Source organism: Cucurbita pepo, chromosome LG19 (assembly GCF_002806865.2).
Source record: "Cucurbita pepo subsp. pepo cultivar mu-cu-16 chromosome LG19, ASM280686v2, whole genome shotgun sequence".
Lineage (NCBI taxonomy): Eukaryota > Viridiplantae > Streptophyta > Magnoliopsida > Cucurbitales > Cucurbitaceae > Cucurbita > Cucurbita pepo.
This window is the reverse complement of record NC_036656.1, coordinates 1,781,054-1,801,904: the sequence shown is the minus strand read 5'-3', so window position 1 is coordinate 1,801,904 and position 20,851 is coordinate 1,781,054. Positions and strand designations below refer to the sequence as shown.

General features: G+C 37.0%; 1 protein-coding gene across 1 annotated transcript; it reads right to left on the bottom strand.

The window, feature by feature from the left end:
• Positions 1-22: 22 nt before the first annotated feature.
• On the bottom strand, positions 23-2,585 carry LOC111781959. The gene is made up of 3 exons (XM_023662709.1): positions 2,256-2,585; positions 809-1,067; positions 23-392 (listed from the first exon to the last, which is right to left on the bottom strand). Exons 1-3 carry the CDS (start codon positions 2,409-2,411, stop codon positions 325-327), a joined length of 483 nt encoding a protein of 160 aa, XP_023518477.1. The 5' UTR covers positions 2,412-2,585; the 3' UTR covers positions 23-324.
• Positions 2,586-20,851: the final 18,266 nt, after the last annotated feature.

Below are 20,851 nucleotides of genomic sequence, written 5' to 3'. Positions count from 1 at the left end.
TACCTACTAAAAGAAAAACATATATTTCTGACTTCATAATTCATGCATTCCATAACTTTTAGTTCGAAAAAAGGCGTGTCCATTCGACTTACAAGTACAAAAGCTGTGGGAAGGGAACACTGGAAATGATTTGAACTGAATCAAGAACAATTTTGCCAAACTTTGATAAGGATATCCCACAAACTGCCTAAAATGAAAAATGTACACTATAGATCTTTGCTACATTGCAAGATTAATATATATCTCATAATTGCATGATCAAAGTCCAAATATTAGAGCTGGGGATAGTTCAAGAAGAATTCATTGGAAAGGAGTCTTTGCGACTCATTTAGATCCCAGGTGACCACGCCCACCGCATTCCGAACACATGGTATTGCCAGTTCCACCACAACCTACAAGACGATGATTACAGAGTTGGGACAGAAACTTTTCTGTAAGTATTTTGATAACTAAACATACAGACAACTAACAGAGATGAAACAAAAAAAATTCCTTCATCAATAAGTATATTTGAATCAAATGTACGTCATAAAAAGCATGCCTAATCATTTCGAAAGCTTCCCAGCATCGATTTGTTTTTACGAAAACAAAATATATCGAAACGATTAGAGGAAGATACAATATCCATATCCCATTTTCTTCTTTTCTGCGTTCGAAGTTAAACATCACATCCATGAGAGTCAAAAGAGCATAAGTTCAACATAATAAACACAATACATTGTCAAACATAGGTATGTAACAATCTGATGAGGTCAAAATCATTCAAAGTATTGCTAATACTAATAGTTCAAAAAGGAATGTAATTTACCCAGGCAACGAACTTTCACAATGATTCCCTGGCTCTCCAATATTGAGTCAACATACAAACCCGAACCGGAGCAAGTTGTGCAAAGAACAGCACCTTTAGCATGGCATTCGGTGCATCGAGGATTATCTCCAATCATTTTCTCGGCCAGAGATATTCCAACTGGCGTCTCGATTCTTTCCTCTGGGATAGCCTTATCATAGCAAAACAGAGTTTCAGAAGTACTTCTTCGTCTATGAACATCTGCACCTGAAGAATCCCCCTGCCACATCCAGAAATTTTGACAATACTCTCAAATCCATAATCTATGGCAACTATGAATGCATAACTATACACTTGGAAGCATACGATTCAATAAACAATTACAAATATGTAGACCAGCATATGGCAGAAATGGCAAATCGTTTAAAGAGTTTATGTTTGACGTCTAGTTATGTAACAGCCCAAGCCCACCGCTAGTAAATATTGTCCTCTTTGGGCTTTCCCTTTCGGGTTCCCCTAAAGGTTTCTAAAACACGTCTGCTAGGGACAGGTTTCTACACCCTTATAAAGAATGCTTTGTTACCCTTTCCAACCGATGTGGGATCTCACAATCCACCACTCTTTGGGACCCAGTGTCCTCGTTGGTACTCTTTACCCTCTCCAATCGATGTGCGATCTTACAATCCACCCTCCTTCAGGGTCCGTCCTCGCTAGCACATTGCCCGGTGTCCACCCCCTTTGGGGCTCAGAGTCCTTGCTAGCTCACCACCGGGTGTCTAGCTCTAATACTATTTGTAACAGACCAAGCTCACCACTAACAAATATTGTCCTTTCTGGGCTTTCCCTCAAGGTTTTTAAAACTCGTCTGCTAGGGAGAGGTTTTCACACCCTTATAAAAAATGCTTCATTCCCCTCCTCAACCAACATGTGATCTCACAATTCACCCCCTCCAGGGCCCAGCGTCTTCGCTAGTACTCGTTCCCCTCTTCAATCGATGTGGGATCTCACAAGTTACCCTTCCCAAATGCTCATGAAATTAAAATTTGATTGCAAAAAACTTCGCTAGGGAATTTGTCACAAATGATTGTTTTACTTATAAAAAATCACTCCAATTTTATAAAAAATAAAGAACAAATGTTCTTGCAAGTTTCAATCAACTACGTCCAGAAGCTTCATGCTAAGGAATTATAGCACAGAATAAAAATAACCAACAGATCAATAACTTATAACCAAGATGCTCAGCCTCTATCAGAAAAACACAGCTTAAAGGAGCCAATTATAATAATAATACACATGCATCAAACAACCAAGCACCTTCAAATGCACGAAAATGGATGCATAATAAATTCCACTGCAATGAACTCAGCCTCAGATTCATTCATTGAATAAATAACTTTCAAGTAATTTCCCGAAAAAAAAAAAAGAAAAAGAAAAGAGAATTCCCATAACCAATTTCGAAAGTACCAACCCTAGAAGCAGAGCCATTAGGATAGACCGCAAAGATCTTGGAGAACTTTCTCCTTTCAAAACACAACTCTGCTTGAATCCTTCTACTCGAAAACGATTTTAGCGACGAACAACGCACAATGACGGACGATGACACGGCTAATGTAGCTGAATCCATTGCGCACGAAAAAAGGAAATCTCCAATCAAATTAGCCTCCTAACCAAGCGCGAAAACGAAAATTGAAGCTCGAATCGAAGATCTTCTCGAAGAAATCGCCAATATAATTGGTTAGTTCGGGTGAGCTTGGAGATTGTGTAATTTCTCTTGTTGTTAACGAATTGCAGATGTCAAATTGGATAATAATAAACTAAAAATTTGTAACAATTTAATTAAATGTAATTTTAATTTATAATAATTTAATCCACGGACTTTAATAATTAAATTTAGCTCTTGTATTTTTAAATTATTTTAACGATAAATTAAATGTAGATTTTTATTTTTAAATGATTTAAACTTTGTAGCTTATAATTACCTCCCGTCTCTTAGTATGAGTTTCATTAAATCTTAATAATAATTTTTACGATAGGGATTAAATCGTTAAAATATTTATGTTTAGAGTCTAAATTGTTATTTTATGAAAGTTTAAGGACCAAAAGGTAAAAATTTGATCTCCTAATTTTAAATTTTTTTAATTATGTGTTCTACTTATACTCGAGCGAAAGTTGAAAATTACTCGAAAGAAACATAATACTTAATAAAAAAAAAAAAAACTATCTTAGTATATTTTCTATTTAGTACTTAAGTTTCAAAAATTACAATTTTACCCTTGACTTCGAGTTTAGCTTTTTTTTTTAGTCCCTAAATTTTAAAATATTGCATTTTTATCCTTGAAATGAATTATTAAATTTATAATAATTTATCATAATTATTCAATTCTAATACGTTAACAGGGTATAATTGAAAAATGTTAAATTTCGAAGGACTAAATTGAAAATTTTTAAATGATGTAATGATATAAAATAAGGTGTCACCGTACCATATATGTTTGGATTTAGAGAATCCTTTGAGATTTAGTACATAAAGTAAACTTAAATATTACTTAAGCGTTGCACTTGTGTTTCATCTTATTAGTGAGCGATGGTTCTCTTTAACCTGTCCCGGCTATCATCATGAACTTCTAAATAGGGGATTCGTTAAACAAATCTATTTCAATTCTAGCATAAAATATGTCACTTGCGTGCTCGTAAGTTGCTCAACTAGGCGAGCCTTCTTTGACAATTGCTATTCATTTGTGCACGTATGACTGGAATGACTTACAATCTATCCTAATTGACGCTTAAAATATTGAGAAGTTCAACAATTTTGAGCTTATGGCTAATTTAAACTGAGATAATTCAAGCACACCACTCTAATCACTCTAAAATTTTTGTAACTATCGGAAATTTTCTACTTAATTTAAAGTTGTCACTGTATACATATCACGAACATTGAATGCGGAAATACTTCATCTAACTTTCATAAAACATCACCTTCATCTTAAAACACAACTCCACTTACGTGTTTTGAAAACACCTCTAAAACGACAATCCTACGAACTCAATTTTGTTGATTCTAGAGTGATTTCTTATAACACGTAAATGTTAACTATAATCTAAATAAATGGGTAAAAAAATAAAAACGGTTTCTGAATAATGAGATAAGAAAGGAGATCTGATTCTAACTTGATTTGTTGTTACGCTCAAATATGAGATAGGATGAGAGATCAGTGGAGGGAAGTAGGTAATTTTTTTTTTTTTTTTTTTTTTTNATTATTATTATTATTTAAACATAAATGGTTTATAATTATTTTTATTTATTTATTATAGATTTTTTTTGTGCTATTACGGCTTTATTTCTAAACTCCTTTCCAAATTGTATGCTCAACTCAACTCTTTCAGTATTGAACTTCTTAGTGTGCTAACTTAAATGATTAGTTTAAGCTAACAATCAAACTCAACGATAGCCCGTATTATTCATTGTTCGAGATTTTTATAGAAGAAAACATTTGATAGTATTTTTGTGCAACTCTATTATAATAGAGTTTATAGTTTTAATCTTATGTTATAACAGTAAACAAAGACGATGGCGGCGGAGGTGAGAACCATGAAATGGGATTCCGTTCTGATGGAGGAACAGGTACTCGTTCCAGGTGCATCCCATAGTTGAGCTGCAGTCCCTTCTTGGGTGGTAACGGCGGAGGTAAGAACGATGATCTGGGGTTCCGCCCAGACGGAGGAACAGGTGCTCGTTCTAGGTGCATCCCGTAGTTGAGTTGCAATCCCTTCTTGGGTGGTAGTGGCGGAGGTAAGAACGATGATTTGGGATTTCGCCCAGACGGAGGAACGGGTACTCGTTCCAGGTGCATCTCAGAGTTGAGCTGCAATCCCTTCTTGGGTGGTGGCGGAGGTAAGAACGATGATCTGGGATTCCGCCCAGACGGAGGAACAGGTACTCGTTCCAGGTGCATCTCGGAGTTGAGCTGCAATCCCTTCTTGGGTGGTAGTGGCAGAGGTAAGAACGATGATTTGGGATTTCGCCCAGACGGAGGAACGGGTACTCGTTCCAGGTGCATCTGAGAGTTGAGTTTCAATCCCTTCTTGGGTGGTGGCGGACGTAAGAACGATGATCTGGGATTCCGCCCAGACGGAGGAACAGGTACCCGTTCCAGGTGCATCTCAAAGTTGAGCTGTGATACCTTTTCAAAGTTGGCGAGTTTCAGATCCCCATTGAACACACCAATTCTTGTAGCGTGTGTCATGGGGGCAGGAAAATGAAACGCTAAGAGGATAAGAACACAAGCTCCTAAAAGCGTTTTAGAATTGATTGAGACCATTTTTGCTGTGTTTTTCGTTCTTACATGACTTCCTTTATATAACATGTGCTCCTTAATTTAGTTTTCAATTTCTTGATTTATTAGCCATTAAATTGTGTGTTCTTTTTTAGAATTAAACGGTTTATTTAGATGAAAATAGTTATATTTTCTTAAAAAAAAAAATAAAATAAAATAAACAAAGGTTAAAAAATATCCATAAAATTTTAAAAATAGCATTAATATCATTTATCTTTAATACGTACAAAAATTTCAAAAAAAAAAAAAAATCATTTATCTCGACACCTCTTAAATTATCTTTTAACTTTTAATATTATTTTTGAAAATTTATGAGTATTTTTTTTTTGGATGTGGTCCATTAATAAAAGTAAAAGTTTTTTTTTTTTTTTTTTAATTTTTAAAAAAAGTTTAAATGTGTATTTAAAATTCAATGGTATGTTTTAAACACTTTTAAAGATAAAATATATATTTTAAATAATTTTTTAATTTTAGGTTTTTTTTAGTTTAAGTCTCTAAAAAAATATATTTTAAAGTAAAATAAGAGTTAATGAGATTAACATAAATAGATCAATAAATTAGAGATTAATATATTACAAATTTGTCGATATGGAATACTGTTATGCTAATCCATTTCATTGTCATACAATCTTACGTCGTCATATTAACATACATCATCATTACTATGTTGTCATCATCATGTATGTCATCGTATCATCATCAAATAACGTTATCATAACATCATACATCATCATCACTATATCATCATCATCATATCATCATAGATTACGTTATCATAATCTCGTATGTTTTAGATTGAAATTACTAAATTAATTTTTTTATATAGTTCGCCCTTTAGTTTAAAATCTAACCGTTGGATAAACACGATAATGTATCTTAATTTTTTTATAATAAAATGTTATATTTTTAAATTTTTACTAGAGTATATCGTAAGAGAATAAAGATAATTTCTGAATGTAATGACCATAAATTTCTACTTATCTAGAAACGTTACCGTCGTCATCATCTATACTCATATGCAGAATTAAAGATTTAAATTTTTTACCATAAAACATAAACTTCATCTTAAAACATTGTCATGGACTTACGTGTGTGTTTGAAAACATCTTTAAATGACAACCAAAAATTAAATAAAATAAATAAATTAAAAATTAAAAATTAAAAAGACCCTATTCTAATCTAAGGTTATGAAAATAAGTACAACTAACCTATATCATGGTCTCAAATTGCGATATCGTCGTCAACCGTACATAAATGACTTGCCTTTACTCGAAAAACAAGTAGCACAAGGCTTGAGTATTTTAAGAAATACTCAGTGAGTGACCCACTATTGGGGTCAGAGAATGCAAACACATGCAACTCATGACGTAGGGATCTATATTTCAAAAACTATCATAGGGGTGCCTCTAGTCCGGACTAAATTGGATGTGTAGTACTTCCCTACGGATGACCCACACGTGCGATAGTAGAGCTAGTTGTCCGTGGTGACGTTCGGATGTCAGCAGACCCTTTATTGTCATGCAAGGTATGACCATCATCATCATAGCGTACGCGTCTGTACTCATCATCATAAAAGGAAAAGTATCCTGATGTATACGTACACACAAAATGTAAGAGGTCTTTATAATTTTCATCTTTAAATCATCTTTGTGACACAACCCTATACACCATTCATATGTTACACTAAGCAATATGTTAAATCGTATGTTCCAATGTATCCTAAATCTTATAGTTATATCAATATATCCTAATCCTATTCTTTTCTATCCATAACCTAACCATATCGTTTCATCAATCGACCATATCATTTCTTATCAATCTATCATAACTATAACGTTTTCTATACATAACCTTATCGTATCGTTTTATCCATCTATCATAACTATAACATTTCCTATATATAACTTTATCGTATCGGCTTATCAAACTATCATAACAATAACTTTTTCTATACATAACCTTATCATATTGTTTTACCAAACTATCATAGTCAAAATGTTTTTTATGCACATAACCTTCTTGTATCGTTTTATCAATCTATCATAACTATAGCGTTTTCTATACTTAACCGTATCGTATTCTGTCTGAACATATCATTGAACGCATTGTACCGTAAGTATTATCATACAATTCATATTTCGTAACATATACATATTATACCATAATCATATCGATTCATAAACAATTCACACATATCAATATATATGACACGTGCAGAACCATGAGGCACGTGTCAACATCAAATATAACCATACCGATAGTAAGGCCACTTACTTGGATGACCTTAGCCGAAGTTCTATCTAACTCCAAATTAGCTTGCTTTCGTCCCTCGAATTCGTTCTCAGTTATGCCAAGGCGCTTCACCCTATTAAAGATGTTCACCAAATTCTTTCAGTAATTCTAGTTCCTAAATTTTATTGAGTATTTAACAATGTAACGACCCTAAATTTTACCTATTTAATCTAAGATCATTACTATACCTTGAAATGCGAAATTTACATTAAATGGGCCCTGATCATAAATGCGACTTACACTCGCCTTTTATTACCTCGTGAAAGAGAAAACGAGTACAAGGGAATGAAAGGAAAAAGAACAATATTGAAATAAAGGAAAAGGAGCAAAACTGAAATGAATGTCTTACACTATCCTAAGGTTTATTATGCAAATACAATTCAACCTATACTAATGATGCAAACCAAATTCAACCTAGACTACGAAATGGAAAAACAACTACCCTATGCATGTGCCACGGTCCCGGGGTGTAAGATGTCGCCGTCGATGTCACATGGGTGCCTTGCCCTTATCTGAAAAAGTAAAGTAGCACGAGGCTTGAGTATTCCTAGAATACTCAGTAAGTGGCCCCCTATCGGGGTTATGCAACAAACACATGCAATGATATGATGGGACCTATCTTTCATTTCGTTTTCCCTACGGTGCTGTCCTAACGGGTAAACTTTGGACGTGTACCATATACTCTACACACAACCCATACGTGCGAGTATGGGCTCACCAGCTAGTTCGCACACCGCTGGGCCACTTTCCTTATCCGGTGGGCATACTCTGGGAGCCCCTTATGCCGGAACCTATTAGAATTAGTAACCGTCACGGCAGCGCTATGCAAAGCATAACGGTCGTTGTCCTGCCATTGGATGTACGCGTCCGTACCCTCGTGATGGGATAGGGGTATCCCCCAGATGCATGAACACACATAATGCATGAAGTCCCCATTACTTCTACATTTATCATTAGTGAACATAACCCCCTTGTCACGTTCCATGCTTACATGTCATTCTCATTTTCNCAAATTCAACCTAGACTACGAAATGGAAAAACAACTACCCTATGCATGTGCCACGGTCCCGGGGTGTAAGATGTCGCCGTCGATGTCACATGGGTGCCTTGCCCTTATCTGAAAAAGTAAAGTAGCACGAGGCTTGAGTATTCCTAGAATACTCAGTAAGTGGCCCCCTATCGGGGTTATGCAACAAACACATGCAATGATATGATGGGACCTATCTTTCATTTCGTTTTCCCTACGGTGCTGTCCTAACGGGTAAACTTTGGACGTGTACCATATACTCTACACACAACCCATACGTGCGAGTATGGGCTCACCAGCTAGTTCGCACACCGCTGGGCCACTTTCCTTATCCGGTGGGCATACTCTGGGAGCCCCTTATGCCGGAACCTATTAGAATTAGTAACCGTCACGGCAGCGCTATGCAAAGCATAACGGTCGTTGTCCTGCCATTGGATGTACGCGTCCGTACCCTCGTGATGGGATAGGGGTATCCCCCAGATGCATGAACACACATAATGCATGAAGTCCCCATTACTTCTACATTTATCATTAGTGAACATAACCCCCTTGTCACGTTCCATGCTTACATGTCATTCTCATTTTCAATTTACATATCATACATATTTTATGTTGTTTACATTCAAATATTATCGTATACGTAATATTATCGTATCGCTCTATCAAACTATCATAATTATAACATTTTTTTATACAAAAGGTAGGTCAAGAAGGTAGAGGGGGTTACCTGAAGATGGCTCTCGGGAAAGGGCAGAACGAACGGGTTCTCGTATCGTTTTATCAATCTATCATAACTATAGTGTTTTCTATACATAAGCATATCGTAGCGTTTTCTATGCATAACCTTATCGTTTCATTTTATCAATCTATCATAACTATAGTATTTTTTATACATAACCTTATCGTAGCGTCTTCTATACATAACATTATCGTATCGTTTTATCAATATATCATAACTATAACATATTTTATACATAACATTATCGTATCATTTTATCGATCTATCATAACTATAGCATTTTCGATATATAACCTTATCGTATCGTTTTATGAATATATCTTAGTCCTATCGTTACATTACGTTGATCGCATCCTTCTCGTATTCTATCTTAAACATATCATTGAACACATCGTACCATAAGTATTATCATACAATTCACATATCATAACATATACACAACATATCATAATCATATCGATTCATAAACAATTCACACATATCAATATATGTGACATGTATGGAACCACGGGGCACATGTCAACATCAAATTTAGCCATACCGATAGTTAGGCCCGTTACTTGGATGGCCTTAGCCAAAGTTCTATCAAACTCCAAATAAGCTTGCTTTCTCCCTTGAATTTGTTCCCACTTATGTCAAGGCGTTTCACCCTATATTAAAGATGTTCACCAAATTCCTTGAGTAATTCTAATTCTTAAATTTTATTAAGTATTTAACAAATTCTAAATCTTTGATTTTTGATTTAATGTTTCTCGAGATATAAACATGTCTAACAATACAATGCTTGACATACAATTTATTAGATACTATAACTTCATAATATATTTGAGAACATCGACGGGGTCCATAGGTCTTGACGCCATCCCGAGTCTCGAGATGTCATCGGCCATCATAACTCGCTCGGTCATGCCATCGAGAATGGGCCCGCATGTCGTTCATCTCATCGAGACTTCTCGAACATCCATCCATCCGGGTTCTATCGAGGCATAGGCCCTCCCGTGCCCATGCCGAGTCATTTACAGATACCGTACCGGTTAGCGGGTATATGTAGCAACCTCCAACACGTGGGCTAGGGCGCAATACCAGCACACCCGAGTCGTCCGGTACTGTCCTTCAAAAATTCATTTCAAAGGAAGTCGCCCGAGACACTCGTCTCGGCACGCTCACCCACACTGTGACACATATATGTGCCACAGGGGTAGCTCACTTAGGCCACAGGGCCCAAGGGTGGTGGAGAGCTAACACTATGGTACCCCTATAGTACATTTTGAGCCATTTTCATTCTATCAGGCATAGACATGATTTTGGTGAACGGTCATACGGTGTCGTGCATTGTCCGTTTGGTGTCCGATTGACACCAAACTTGGCGAGCATTCATATTTTATATGGACGGACTTAACTCCCGAACCGCATGCCCAAATTCCTTCCAAAACCCCAACTTTTGAGGTTAAGGCCCGGGGCCCTACCCGGCCCTTCAACAAGCCTATCTTTGTCCTTCATGTCTATTATGATGTCTTTGTCTTGCTTAAGTCCCAATTTTTCTGCAATGCCCACTTTGCGTGGTGGTGTGTTGGATGATGCATCGTCCTCCTCGACCGCATCATGGCACTCTTCTATATTGGCCCGCACATGGCCGGATGGGCGTCTCGTGAGGGAAGCCACTTTGCTTGTCATGGCGTGAGAGTCACAACCTACTCTCTTCATAGTATGGTTGTGACATTCTCCCCCACTTAACTTAGTCATCGTCCTCGATGACTTTCTCGGGTCACAATCATATTGCAGATTGTGACATTCTCCCTCACTTAATTTAGTCATCGTCCTCGATGACTTTCTCGAGGCGCATTCACCCCACTGATTGTGAAAGTAGGCGCGCGTGTGGCCTGCAACTGGCGAACTCCCACACGCGTGGTCAGCGCACTGCCGGCGCGTGAGCACGCGTGAAACGACCATTTTGGCCCGTTTGTCCGATTTTTGTCCCGGTTTTAGTTCTAATACTGTTTTTACGTGAATAGGGACCTAATTTAAGTAAATCAGTATTTTTGGACACCTCACGGGCAAAGAAACGCTAGCGAAAAGGCACGCATCAACCAGGTATATCACCACCCGGTATTTAGGAAGAAATACTTGTAGGATTCGCTTGGATTGCATGCATGCTAGTAACTTTGCCTTAGATTAGCTCTCCATGAATGAGATTAGTCAAATTGATTGTTATGAGTATATTGGGTGAATTATCTGAGTGTTGCTTGTATGGTTTAAGCTTCCGTCTTACGTATGCATGCGTTTAATTTATGTTGGAATTGTGTATTCTNAAATTGATTGTTATGAGTATATTGGGTGAATTATCTGAGTGTTGCTTGTATGGTTTAAGCTTCCGTCTTACGTATGCATGCGTTTAATTTATGTTGGAATTGTGTATTCTGCGTTCTGGGTGCTTGATGGATGAGTTCGCCCCATTGAGCGCGAACTTCGTGTTCTGGGTGCTTGATGGAGGCCATCGTCCCGTTGAGCCGGCGTGCCTAGTTTGTATGAATTATATATTATGATGTTAGAAGACGGTTGCATGCACACTCTATTATTTGTTAGGGCCCATTTCTATGATAAGCCTAGGGAATTGCTATTAGGAGCGATAAGTTGCTCTAGCCAGACTTAACCTTCCCCTAGGAACTTAGCGGGTTACCACGGCAACAAGGTACCTCAGGAGTGTTCATAGATTACTAGGGTGAGAACGGTATCTATAGCTTCGTGGGAGGACCAAGGGTTCCTGACCAGTCCTTACTGCTCTTAGCCATTTCGCATGGGAAATGTGTCCCCACGTCGTACAGCCCATTAGCTGCATCGGAACGGGTTGGGTCACGCCCCTCATAGGGGGACTATATGGGATTAGGGGTATTCAGCACACCCCTAGGCTAGATACCATGTAGTCCCAGATAGCCATGTAGAGGTAGCGCCTCATAGAGAAATACCGATCATATCAGCTTGGCATAAGAAACCTCTAGGTGTCTAATGATAGGACGATGAACCGGTAAAACTCAAGAGGCAAGCCCCAAGGGACTAAGATTAGAACCAGATGTCCTAGAACCGAATTAGGAGACCGTCGGAACCTGTTAAGTTAGGATGGGAAGAGAGCCTACAAGTAGGTGGCTTACTGAGTATAATTTTTATACTCATCCTTGCTATGTTTTTCCTTTTTCAAGAGCGCGAGGCGTCGATCAAGGGCGGGAATTGTTACAGAGGAATGGGTTGTCCCGGGGCGTCAGTCCAATCTTTATTTTGTATTTGCATTCTTTCAAAATTTATTTCCAAACTGTTAAGTGTTCTGTTTGTTTGTCGTTGAAAAACTTTATTGGAATTAAATGATTTTCTCTATTTCATATTTAAATCACTTTGTGCATTCGTGTGTTATCATTAGTCACGGTCCGTAGTAAAATATTGGGTCGTGACACAATCCCTACGAGAGTTCAACCTAGGCATATCACAACACTACAGCTTATCAATCATATCATAAGTTCACCCAATCATTCAAGAGGAGTTTATGTATGATTAACAACGCATACAATCATACAAGCTCAACGGGGCGGTAATAACCATCAACACCCGGAGCGCAGATACACAAATTCTCTAAGTACAGAGGATCATTAGATCTAGCCACCTACAGGTAATTTGCTCTAGCATGCATGCAAAACCAAGCACACCCGACAAGTATTACTTCCTAAATTCGTATGGTTACTTACGAATGAAGCATGCCCTTCGAAGCTTATTTTTTGGCTAATTAAAAGCTCCAAAACTCTTGAAAGTTTGCTGATAGGTCCTAAATCAAGTTAGACTTAGATCAGAATCAAAAGTCAAATCGGGATAAAAATAGATCTCATGCGCTGGTTCACGCGCCCCACGCGCGCGTACGGACACGCTGAGGGGGATGGAGTCGAGCGCTAGTGTATTGCCACGTGGCGCGAGATGACTGGTCCACTGAGAGGCACGGCGTGCGTTCGAATCTGGACGCACGCGGGCTCCTACGAATTTTCCCACGCTGACGTGTGGCAAATGCGGGGATGGGTCGGTTGACGGGTTCGAGTCGCACGCGGGTTCACGAATCTGGTAGCGTGTGCCGGTCTTCAAACCCTACCTGACGTAGGATTTTTCGTAATTTTCCTCCGCCATTCCACACCTGATACGTGTCCCATCTTTCCGGCGACGCACGACCCTCTCCTTTCCTGAGACGCGTCCCTCCGCCGTTGGTCTTCTTCCTCTCATCTATGCGATTTTCAAGAAAACCGATTATTTTCGTATTTCTTTCTACACAACTCGGATTAACGTGATTCCCTCACGAGTTTTATGACCTCATATCCATCTATATATAGGTATTTTTATTGTAATTTATTTCTAACCACATACATAATTTGTATGCTCAACCCAACTCTTTCCGTATTCAACTTCATACTACGCTAAGTTAAATGATTAGTGTAAGCTAACAATCAAACTCAACGACAACCCTTGTTATTCATTGTTCAGAGACTTTTTATAGATGAAAACATTTGATGGCATTTTTGTGCAATTCTATTATAATAGAGTTTATATAGTTCTAATCTTATGTTATAACAGTAAACAAAGACGATGGCGGCGGAGGTGAGAACCATGACCTGGGATTCCGTTCTGATGGAGGAACAGGTACTCGTTCCAGGTGCATCCCGTAGTTGAGCTGCAGTCCCTTCTTGGGTGGTAACGGCGGAGGTAAGAACGGTGATCTGGAATTCCGCCCAGATGGAGGAACAGGTGCTCGTTCTAGGTGCATCCCGTAGTTGAGCTGCAATCCTTTCTTGAGTGGTGGTGGCGGAGGTGAGTACGATGACCCGGGATTCTGCTCAGACGGAGGAACAGGTACTCGTTCCAGGTGCATCTCGGAGTTGAGCTGCAATCCTTTCTTGGGTAGTAGTGGCGGAGCTAAGAATGATGATCTGGGATTCCGCCCAGACGGAGGAACAGGTACCCGTTCCAGGTGCATCTCGGAGTTGAGCTGCAATCCCTTCTTGGGTGGTAGTGGCGGAGGTAATAACGATGATCTGGGATTCCGCCTAGACGGAGGAACACGTACTCGTTCTAAATATTCTTGCCAATTTAATCTCTTAAGCCTACGAATTCAATTTTGTTGATTCTAGAATGATTTCTTAACTAAAATCTAAATAATTGGATAAAAAAAGGAGAACAGTTTCTGAATAATGAGATAAAGAAAGAGATTTGATTTTAACATGAGAGTTGAATGGAGTGAAGTAGGTAAAATTTTTTTTATTTTTTGTTACGTAATCTTATTTATTTATTATTATTATTTAAACATAAATGGTTTATAATTATTTTTATTTATTTATTATATATTTTTTTGCCCTACTGCTTTATTTCTAAATTCCTTTCCAAATTGCATGCTCAACTCAACTCTCTCAGTATTGAACTTCCTACTGTGCTAACTTAAATGTTTAGTTTAAGCTAACAATCAAACTCAACGATAGCCCGTGTTATTCATTGTTCGAGACTTTTTATAGATGAAAACATTTGATAGTATTTTTGTGCAACTCTATTATAATAAAGTTTATAGTTTTAATCTTATTTTATAACAGTAAACAAAGATGGTGGCGGCGGGGGTGAGAACCATGACCTGGGATTCCGTTCTGATGGAGGAACAGGTACTCGTTCTAGGTGCGTCCCGTAGTTGAGTTGCAGTCCCTTCTTGGGTGGTAGCGGCGGAGATAAGAACGATGATCTAGGATTCCGCCCAGACGGAGGAACAGGTACTCGATCCAGGTGCATCTCGAAGTTGAGCTGCAATCCCTTCTTGGGTGGTAGTGGCGGAGGTAAGAACGATGATCTGGGATTCCGCCCAGACGGAGGAACGGGTACTCGTTCCAGGTGCATCTCGAAGTTGAGCTGCAATCCCTTCTTGGGTGGTAGTGGCGGAGGTAAGAACGATGATCTGGGATTCCGCCCAGACGGAGGAACAGGTACTCGTTCCAGGTGCATCTCGGAGTTGAGCTGCAATCCTTTCTTGGGTGGTAGTGGCGGAGGTAAGAACGATGATCTGGGATTCCGCCCAGACGGAGGAACAGGTACTCGTTCCAGGTGCATCTCGGAGTTGAGCTGCAATCCTTTCTTGGGTGGTAGTGGCGGAGGTAAGAACGATGATCTGGGATTCCGCCCAGACGGAGGAACAGGTACTCGTTCCAGGTGCATCTCGGAGTTGAGCTGCAATCCTTTCTTGGGTGGTAGTGGCGGAGGTAAGAACGATGATCTGGGATTCCGCCCAGACGGAGGAACAGGTACTCGTTCCAGGTGCATCTCGGAGTTGAGCTGCAATCCTTTCTTGGGTGGTAGTGGCGGAGGTAAGAACGATGATCTGGGATTCCGCCCAGACGGAGGAACAGGTACTCGTTCCAGGTGCATCTCGGAGTTGAGCTGCAATCCCTTCTTGGGTGGTAGTGGCGGAGGTAAGAACGATGATCTGGGATTCCGCCCAGACGGAGGAACAGGTACCCGTTCCAGGTGCATCTCAAAGTTGAGCTGCGATACCTTTTCAGAGCTTGCGAGTTTGAGATCCCCATTGAACACACCAATTCTTGTAGCGTGTGTCATGGGGGCAGGAAAATGAAACGCTAAGAGGATAAGAACACAAGCTCGTAGAAGCGTTTTAGAATTGATTGACACCATTTTTGCTGTGTTTTTCGTTCTTACATGACTTCCTTTATATAACATGTGCTTCTTAATTTAGTTTTCAATTTCTTAATTTATTAGCCATTAAATTGTGGGGTTCTTTTTTAGAATTAGAAAACAGTTGATACTTTCTTAACAAAAAATAAAAAAATAAAAATAAAAATAAAAATAAACAAATATTAAAAAATATCCATAAAATTTTAAAAATAGCATTAATATCATTTATCTTTAATACGTAAAAAAAAATTAAAAAAAAAAAAAAATCATTTGTCTCAACATCTCTTAAATTATCTTTTAACTTTTAATATTACTTTTGAAAATTTATGAGTATTTTTTTGGATGTGGTCTCATTAATAAAAACTAATTCTTTGTGTATTTTTTAATTTTAGTTTTTTTTTTTTTTAATTTAAGTCTCTAAAAAAATATATTTTAAAGTAAAATAATTTTAGGCGAGAGTTAATGAGATTAACATAAATAGATGAATAAATTAGAGATTAATATATTACAAATTTGTCGATATGGAATACTGTTATGCTAATCTATCTCATCGTCGTACAATCTTATGTCGTCATATTAACATACATCATCATTACTATGTTGTCATCATCATGTATGTCATCGTATCATCATCAAATAACGTTATCATAACATCATACATCATCATCACTATATCATCATCATCATTTCATCATATATTACGTTATCATAACTTCATATATTTTAGATTTAAATTACTAAATTAATTTTTTTTTGTATAGTTCGCCCTTTAGTTTAAAATCTAACTGTGGGATAAACACGATCATGTATCTTAATTTTTATAATAAAAATATTATTTTCAAATTTTTACTCGAGTATATCGTAATAGAATAAAGATAATTTCTTAATGTAATGACCCTAAATTTTCACTTACCTAGAAATGTTACCGTAGTCATCATCTATACTCATATGCGGAATTAAACATTTAAAACTTTACCATAAAACATAAACTTCATCTTAAAACATTGTCATGGACTTCATGTTTGAAAACATCTTTAAATTTCACAATGAAAAATTAAATTAAATAAATAACTTTAAAATTAAAAAGACCCTATTCTAATCTAAGTCTACAAAAATAAGTACAATTACCCTATGCATGTATCATGGTCTCGAATTGCGATGTTGTCGTTAGCCGTACATAAATGTCTTGCCTTTGCTTGAAAAAGAAGTAGTACAAGGCTGGAGTGTTTTAAGAAATACTGAGTAAGTAACCCCACTATTGCAGTCAGGGAATGCAAACACATGCAACTCACGAGATAGAGATCTATCGTTTAAAAACCATCATACGGGTGCCTCCAGTCAGGACTAAATTGGATGTGTAGTACTTCCCTACGCATGACCCACACGTGTGATAGTAGATCCCAGGCAGTTCACACCCCCTGGACCTATCATAGTCGAGTTAGCTTTCCGTAGTGACGTTCGAATGTCAGCAAACCCCTGGTTGTCATGCGAGGTGTGACCATCATCTTTATAGCATATGCGTCCATACTCATCATCATAAAATGGAAAGTATCCCGATGTATATGTACACACAAAATGTAAGAGGTCCCTATAATTTTCATATTTAAATCATCTTTGTGACACAACCCTATACACCATTCATATGTTACACTAAGTAATATGTTAAATCATATGTTCACAATGAATCCTATTCCTATCCTTTTCTATCCATAACCTAACCATATCGTTTTATCAATCGATCGTGACCATATCGTTTCCTATTCATAACTTATCATATCATTTTATCAGTCTCTCATAATCATAACGTTTTCTATACATAACCTCATCGTATTGTTTTATCAATCTATCCTAGAATTTTCTATACATAATCTTATCGTATCGTTTTATCAATCTATCATAACTATAACGTTTTCTATACATAATCTTATCGGATCTTTTTATCAATCTATCATAACTATAACGTTTTCTACATAACCTTATCGTATTATTTTATCCATCTATCATAACTATAACATTTCCTATATCTAACTTTATCGTATCGTCTTATCAAACTATCATAACAATAACGTTTTCTATACATAACCTTATCATATCGTTTTGCCAAACTATCATAGCCAAAACGTTTTTTGCACATAACCTTCTTGTATCGTTTTATCAATCTATCATAACTATAGCGTTTTCCATGCTTAATCGTATCGTATTCTGTCTCAACATATCATTGAACGCATCGTACCGTAAGTATTATCATACAATTCACATTTCGTAACATATACATAAACAATTCACACATATCAATATATATGACACGTGCAGAACCACGAGGCACATGTCAATATCAAATATAACCATACCGATAGTAAGACCACTTACTTGGATGACCTTAGCCGAAGTTCTATCTAACTCCAAATTAGCTTGCTTTCGTCCCTCGAATTTGTTCTTAGTTATGCCAAGGCGCTTCACCCTATTAAAGATGTTCACCAAATTCTTTCAGTAATTCTAGTTCGTAAATTTTATTGAGTATTTAACATATCATCATAACATCATACATCATCATCACTATATCATCATCATTGACTAGGTTATCATAACATCATAGGTCATCATCATTATCACATCATCATCAAATAACGTCATCATAACATCATCCATCATCATCATCATCATCATCATCATCATCATCATCATCATCATCATCATCATCATCATCATCACGTCATTAGATAACGTCATCATACTATCATATGTAACTATTATAATCTAGCTAAAACACATCACAAGAAATAATGGACTTCAAGAAATAATGTATACGATATAGTTCTTCGTAGTTCATGATAGCCAACGTTATTAAATCTCCAAGAATTTTTATTGATGAAAACATTTACTAGCATATTTGCGCTACTACTATAATAGAGCATATAGTTTTAATCTTATGCTATAATAGTAAACAAAGATTGTGGTGGTAGAGGTGAGAATGATGTCTAGAGTTGAGCTACGATTCCTTCTCAGTTGGTGGTGGTGGAGGTAAGAACGATGACCCAGGATTCAACCCAGACGGAGGAACAGGTGCTCGTTCTAAGTGCATTCCAAAGTTGAGCTGCGATTCTTTCTCGAGTGGTGGTGGCAGCGGAGGTGAGAACAATGGCCCAGGATTCAACCCAGACGGAGGAACAGGTGCTCGTTGGAAGTGCTTCTCCAAGTTGAGCTGTGTTCCCTCCTCTAAGCCAGTGAGTTCCAGATCCCCATTCAACACATTAGTCCTTGTAGCGTGTGCCCTCGGGGTAGAAAAATGGAACGCTAAGAGGATAAGAACACAAGCGCATGAAATCATTTTAAAATTGATTGAGATCATTTTTGGTGTGTTTTTTCATTCTTCTGTAGCTTCCTTTATATAGCATTTGCTTGTTAATTCAATTTATAATTTTTTAAATTATTAGCCATTAATTGTGGTTTTTTTTTATAGATTTTAATGGTTTATTTTCTAATTTAATTGAATACCTTATTTGGGTGAAAACTATTATTACTTTCTTTAAATCTATATATATATATACTAAAAACACTCTGGATTCTTTACTGGCTTCCTTTATATAACATTTTCTATTAATTCAATTTTTGAATTTATTAGAAAAAAAAAATGTTAGTTTTTTTTTTTTTTTTTTTTTAATTCAATGATTTATTTTCTTATTCAATTCAATACTTTATTTGCATGAAAATGGTCGTACTTTCGTTTCTAAAAAATCTTTAAAATTTTAATAATATTTAAAAGATACAACTATAGAGAGTTCATCGGTACATTTATTGTTAAAAAATATTCTTAAAATAAAATAACTATAAAGATATTCACGAAATTTTAAAAGTAGATTTCTTCCTTTATCGTTAGTATAAAAAAAAATTCAAAAGATTATTACTATCAATAAATACAAAATCCGTTTATCGACATTTCATATATTATCTCTAAATTTTTTAATATTACCATTAAAAATTTATGAGTATTTTGTAAAGGTGCTATTAATGATAAAAGTATTTTTTAAACATTTTTTAAAGATTTCTTTTTAAGCTTACTTTATATTTTGTATAATTTTTTGGTCTTAAAAAATATTTTAAGTGCAAAAAAAATGTTGTAAAATAATTCCAAGCAAGTCATTAATGAGAATAACATAAATAGATCAATAATTTAATTATTCTTTCCCAGAGGTGAGTACGATGATGATGACGGTGGTTTAAGAAGAAGTTTGAAATGTTTAATTTCGCATATGAGTATAGATGATGATGACGGTAGCGACTCTAGGTAAGTAGAAATTTAGATTCGTTACAACGGTGGAGGTGAGTACGATGATCTAGGATTCTGCTCAGACGGAGAAACAAATACTCGTTCCAAGTATATCCTGGAGTTGAGATGCAATTCCTTCTCGAGAAACAAGTACAATGATCTGGTATTCTGCTTAGATGGAGGAACAAATACTCAATCTAGGTGCATCTCGAAGTTGAGTTGCGATCCCTTCTCGAAGGGATTCGGCTTAGATGGAGGAATAGGTACTCCTTTCGAATACATCCCAAAGTTGAGTTTCGATTAGTTTTCTAAAATGGTGGACAAGGGTGGTGGCAACGGAGGTAAGTACGATGACCTGAGATTTCGCTCAGACGGAGGAACATGTACACGTTCCAGGTGCATCTCGAAGTTGAGATGCAACCCTTTGTAGGAGGGAATCGACCTAAATGGAGGAATAGGTATTCCTTTTGGATACATCCCAAAGTTGAGTTTTGATTCATTTTTTAAAATGGTGGACGAGGGTGGTGGCGGCAGAGTGAGTACAATGACCTAGGATTCCGCTCAGACGGAGGAATAAGTACTTTGTTCCAAGAGCATCCCAGAGTTGAGTTGCGATCCCTTCTTAGAGGGATTCAACTAAGATTGAGGAATAAGTACTCTTTCGAATACATCATAAAATTGAGTTTTGATTCATTTTCTGAAATAGTGGACGAGG